General features: G+C 33.5%; 1 protein-coding gene across 6 annotated transcripts in view; it reads right to left on the bottom strand.

Annotated features, from left to right (window-relative positions):
- Positions 1-910: 910 nt before the first annotated feature.
- Positions 911-5,792, bottom strand: part of klf5a (Kruppel like factor 5a) — a 24,207-nt gene continuing 19,325 nt past the window's right edge. For all 6 annotated transcript variants that reach the window (XM_062059296.1, XM_062059293.1, XM_062059297.1 and 3 more), the window contains one exon: positions 911-1,588. In XM_062059296.1, coding sequence (XP_061915280.1) covers positions 1,410-1,588 — 179 coding nt within the window. In that variant the 3' untranslated portion in view covers positions 911-1,409. The remainder of the gene's footprint in view (positions 1,589-5,792) is intronic.

Consider the following 5,792-nt stretch of genomic DNA (forward strand, 5'->3'; position numbering starts at 1 on the left):
CTTATATATGTATTTTTCCTTCTTTATTATGCATTTCCCGCTGGTGCGACTTATACTCCGGAGCGACTTATACTCCCAAAAATACTGTAAACCCTACAATTTAAATACTGTACTGTCATGCAAACTCCTCGGGTTTTTTTAGATATTGAAAAAAACTCCTCTCCAGAGACCTCTCATTTTCCATACGCAAACATTAAAAGTTATGCTAACATAGCATTATGACAGCTGACAGTTGTAAAAAGCCAAAAAACAGTGACTAAAATAGGATGTAAAGAAACAAGGGCGACGCATCCTTAAAAGTGTCAGTTGATTTTTTATTAGGTTTCACTCAGTTGAAGAAAAAAACAAGTCTTTGGAACGTTTACCAATGGGAAAAAAAAAACAATTAACAAAGACAAAAATATAAAACAATTGCATGAAAACAAAAATCAGTTTGAATGCAGGGCAGTTTCCTCCTTTTGCCCTTTTGTTTACAAAACAAAGCTAAAAAAAACAAAACAAATTATTTACAGTGCATCAATATGTATTTACATTAAGGCATTTTTTTGCTGGGGGCCGCAGAAGACGAGGGGTTACACAAATAAATAGATGATAACAGTTAACAGTGCTATATTGTCTGGGTGAACACGCAAACGTGGCGGCCATCTTGGGGAGGGCGGACACAAAGGAAACATGTGGACAGACGACCGCGTCATTCAAGTCTCAGTGCATCACAGCTACTATTTTACTCAGACTAGAGGCACTTTCAAAAAGGAGATGATCCACTTTGGTTCAAAAAGAAGCTCGGAGGATACGCCGCCAAGGATGAGACCTTTTTTTTTTGTCTGCTCGCTAAAAGACAAAATGAATAATTGATCAGCTAATTGCTGCTCTTTAGCAACCCCCCCCCAACCCCCCTCCTCCCCCTCCTTGTTCTCTGGCTGAAATAAAAAAGAAAAAATCCTTCCATATGTCCGCCCTTTTCCTTCCTTCTGTGCCTCCACATCAATGAACCATTCGACTCATTTCTAGTGCAAACCGTTTGGTAGTAGGAAGTAACAAAACCTGGCGTGAAAACAAACGTTTGGTTTGCGAATGAAGGAAAAAGTTTCAAGTGAGAGTTAAGTGCTTTCATTCCAGCCACACCAGAACTGCACACCTCTTTCTTCTTCTTCCGTGTGTAAAAAGCCAGTCCGTGTGGAGAATATTACTTTACCGTCTTTGTTCCCACCGCACCTATAGTAGCGGGCAGCACCACCAGGTGGAGCTGCGGAAATGGTCAAAACAAAAACAAAAACCAGGAAAAGTATGAAGAGCACCACTTGGAAGCGCTGCCGATGGAAACAAAAAGCCAGGAAAGTACCGGCCAGCACCACCAGGAGGAGCTGCGAATAATGAAAACCAGAAAAATGTGGGGAGCTTGTGACGTGCTAGTTCTGGTGCCTCTTCATGTGCAGGGCCAGGTGGTCCGAGCGGGAGAAGGAGCGCGAGCACACGGCGCACTGGAAGGGTTTGGCGCCCGTGTGTTTGCGGTAGTGGCGAGTCAGCTCGTCGGAGCGGGCGAAGCGCCAGTCGCAGCTGTCCCACGTGCACCTGTACGGCTTCTCACCTGCGGACAAGACAAGGGGCGTGAGGACGTCGCTGGCACTCGTTCACCTGCCGGCCGTGTCGTGTCACACCGAGTAGGATTAGGAGGCAACCGGAAAGACGGGTTCTGGTGAGGTACGCCAGCCGTGTTGCTGTTGCGCAACCACGCTTGTCACGCCGTGGCCCCGGACATAATGTGTCTTCCTGAAGAATGTTGCACCCCTCAGGCTGCCAACTACTCTTTGCCATCAACTGTCTTACTTCCCGAAAAGTCATTCCTCATAGGTACTTCACCAAATAAAGTAACTGAATTCCTAACGGAATTACTCTCAAACAAATGTCGTTACTTACGAGGGAAAGTCATTTAGACGCTACTTAAGAAACATTTTCAAATATCTGGCATATAGAGAGATGGTTAATATAAAGAGTGTATATGTTCCTTTTGGACTGTACTTAAATGTATCATGTATGTATTTATGTTATTCACATGTGAATAATTCTGTATAATAGACTGTATTTATGTTATTCACATGTGAATAATGCTGTATAATAGACTGTATTTATGTTATTCACATGTGAATAATGCTGTATAATAGACTGTATTTATGTTATTCACATGTGAATAATGCTGTATAATAGACTGTATTTATGTTATTCACATGTGAATAATGCTGTATAATAGACTGTATTTATGTTATTCACATGTGAATAATGCTGTATAATAGACTGTATTTATGTTATTCACATGTTAATAATGCTGTATAATAGACTGTATTTATGTTATTCACATGTGAATAATGCTGTATAATAGACTGTATTTATGTTATTCACATGTGAATAATGCTGTATAATAGACTGTATTTATGTTATTCACATGTTAATAATGCTGTATAATAGACTGTATTTATGTTATTCACATGTGAATAATGCTGTATAATAGACTGTATTTGTGTTATTCACTTGTGAATAATGCTGTATAATAGACTGTATTTATGTTATTCACATGTGAATAATGCTGTATAATAGACTGTATTTATGTTATTCACATGTGAATAATGCTGTATAATAGACTGTATTTATGTTATTCACATGTGAATAATGCTGTATAATAGACTGTATTTATGTTATTCACATGTGAATAATGCTGTATAATAGACTGTATTTATATTATTCACATGTGAATAATGCTGTATAATAGACTGTATTTATGTTATTCACATGTGAATAATGCTGTATAATAGACTGTATTTATGTTATTCACATGTGAATAATGCTGTATAATAGACTGTATTTATGTTATTCACATGTTAATAATGCTGTATAATAGACTGTATTTATGTTATTCACATGTGAATAATGCTGTATAATAGACTGTATTTGTGTTATTCACTTGTGAATAATGCTGTATAATAGACTGTATTTATGTTATTCACATGTGAATAATGCTGTATAATAGACTGTATTTATGTTATTCACATGTGAATAATGCTGTATAATAGACTGTATTTATGTTATTCACATGTGAATAATGCTGTATAATAGACTGTATTTATATTATTCACATGTGAATAATGCTGTATAATAGACTGTATTTATGTTATTCACATGTGAATAATGCTGTATAATAGACTGTATTTATGTTATTCACATGTGAATAATGCTGTATAATAAACTTTTTTTTATGTTATTCACATGTGAATAATGCTGTATAATAGACTGTATTTATGTTATTCACATGTGAATAATGCTGTATAATAAACTTTTTTTTATGTTATTCACATGTGAATAATGCTGTATAATAGACTGTATTTATGTTATTCACATGTGAATAATGCTGTATAATAGACTGTATTTATGTTATTCACATGTGAATAATGCTGTATAATAAACTTTTTTTTATGTTATTCACATGTGAATAATGCTGTATAATAGACTGTATTTATGTTATTCACATGTGAATAATGCTGTATAATAAACTTTTTTTTATGTTATTCACATGTGAATAATGCTGTATAATAGACTGTATTTATGTTATTCACATGTGAATAATGCTGTATAATAAACTTTTTTTAATGTTATTCACATGTGAATAATGCTGTATAATAGACTGCATTTATGTTATTCACATGTGAATAATGCTGTATAATAGACTGTATTTATATTATTCACATGTGAATAATGATGTATAATAGACTGTATTTATGTTATTCACATATGAATAATGCTGTATAATAGACTGTATTTATGTTATTCACATGTGAATAATGCTGTATAATAGACTGTATTTGTTATTTACATGTAAATAATTCTGTATAATAGACTGTATTTATGTTATTCACATGTGAATAATGCTGTATAATAGACTGTATTTATATTATTCACATGTGAATAATGATGTATAATAGACTGTATTTATGTTATTCACATGTGAATAATGCTGTATAATAGACTATTTATGTTATTCACATGTAAATAATGCTGTATAATAGACTGTATTTATGTTATTCACATGTGAATAATGCTGTATAATAGACTGTTTATGTTATTCACATGTAAATAATGCTGTATAATAGACTGTATTTATGTTATTCACATGTGAATAATGTTGTATAATAGACTGTATTTATATTATTCACCTGTAAAAAAATACCTAAGTGTTTATTGTGAGCAAACTGTGGTGCTGAATTTCCCCAGGGATCAATAAAGTACTTTCTATTATACAAGAGCACAGTGTGCGTGCGTCTGTGCTTTTAAAAGGCGGGGCCTGTTGCTTAGTGACGTGTGACATCATCAAGCGTTCCAACGGAGCTGTGTTTGTTAAGCTTTAGCAGTTAGCAGCACTGACGCCAGCTTTTTTTTCAATCTTTTCACCGGATTGCGTTTGCTTAATAAAGAGATTGAATGTGTCATTTCTTCTTGTCAACAAACGGGGTATTGTTTGGATGGCCAGTTTGTCACTTCAATCAGTGATTTGTTGTTTGATATTCCCATGGTGTGTGTTGTTGTCTGCTGTGGGATGGCGCCTCTTCCTGTTTGATATCAACTTCATTTTAGTGCGATACTGCTTGTTGCTTCCACCAGTAAAAAGATATTTCCTGCATTGAACATGCTGCACTGTCTTGTTGTCCACATAAAACCGCTAACGGCGTTGTAACGGACCTAAAAGTAATTCATTAGATTACTGGTTACTAGTAAAAGTAACGTTGTTACTAACGAAGTTATTACGATCACTGGTCATAAATGTCCGTTTGTTTAAAGACGAAGGCTGTGTTTGAAATGGAATCCTCCCCCAAGTATTACTAATATCAATACGTACGCACTTCTTCTTCTAATTGAGACAAAGCAAACACTCAGAAGCTAACGGCTGCTACATGCTAACATGACCTGTGTGCGTTATTGTGTTGAAATGATGATCGCTGCACACAGCGCCCAACAGTAGAATTAGTGCTAATGCTAAATGCTAACCGGAAGTGTCCAGGCTGGTCCACAAGTGAAACTTACGTACTGTGTCTTTAACCTTCTACAGGAAATCTACTGGCATACAACTTCAATAAGCAGCATTGTGCCACGTTAAAAGAGTTTGTTTTTAAATATTAAATCGTTTCCAATAATATTTTCATTTGACCTATTTTTACTTCACATTTCGGGACACTTTTGCAATATTTTTGTGGGAGGTTATAAGACTTTTGTATTTTTATTTTTATTTTTTAAATTAAGTAATTATATTTATAATACTGGGAAATCTATGTACCAAACTTTTATTATATTTAGTTCACATTTATTTTACACCTTTTTTGTTATAAGCCTTTTTCAGTGGAATATATATATATATATATATATATATATATATATATATATATATATATATATATATATATATATATATATATATATATATATATATATTTTTTTTTTTTAAATACAAAAATAAATTAAATATTTATAACAATGATTTATCAGTTTAACATCTGTTCTGTCTTTAATGCTTTGACAAATAATCAAAATTTCTGTTTAACCTTTTTTTTTGGAATTCTATTAAGTTGACTTTTATTGTTTAAAGTCAAGTGTGATTTTTTTAAAAAGTGCTTCTCAATAAAATCTATTATTATTACTATTAGATAGATTGATATCATAAAAAGTCAATTTATTACAAATTGTGGCTTTAATCCTTTAAAAAGGCACTCATTAAAATACTTGGAAACCCTGAATTATATTTGAAATCTAGA

This window comes from Entelurus aequoreus, linkage group LG09 (genome assembly GCF_033978785.1).
Source record: "Entelurus aequoreus isolate RoL-2023_Sb linkage group LG09, RoL_Eaeq_v1.1, whole genome shotgun sequence".
Classification (NCBI taxonomy): domain Eukaryota; kingdom Metazoa; phylum Chordata; class Actinopteri; order Syngnathiformes; family Syngnathidae; genus Entelurus; species Entelurus aequoreus.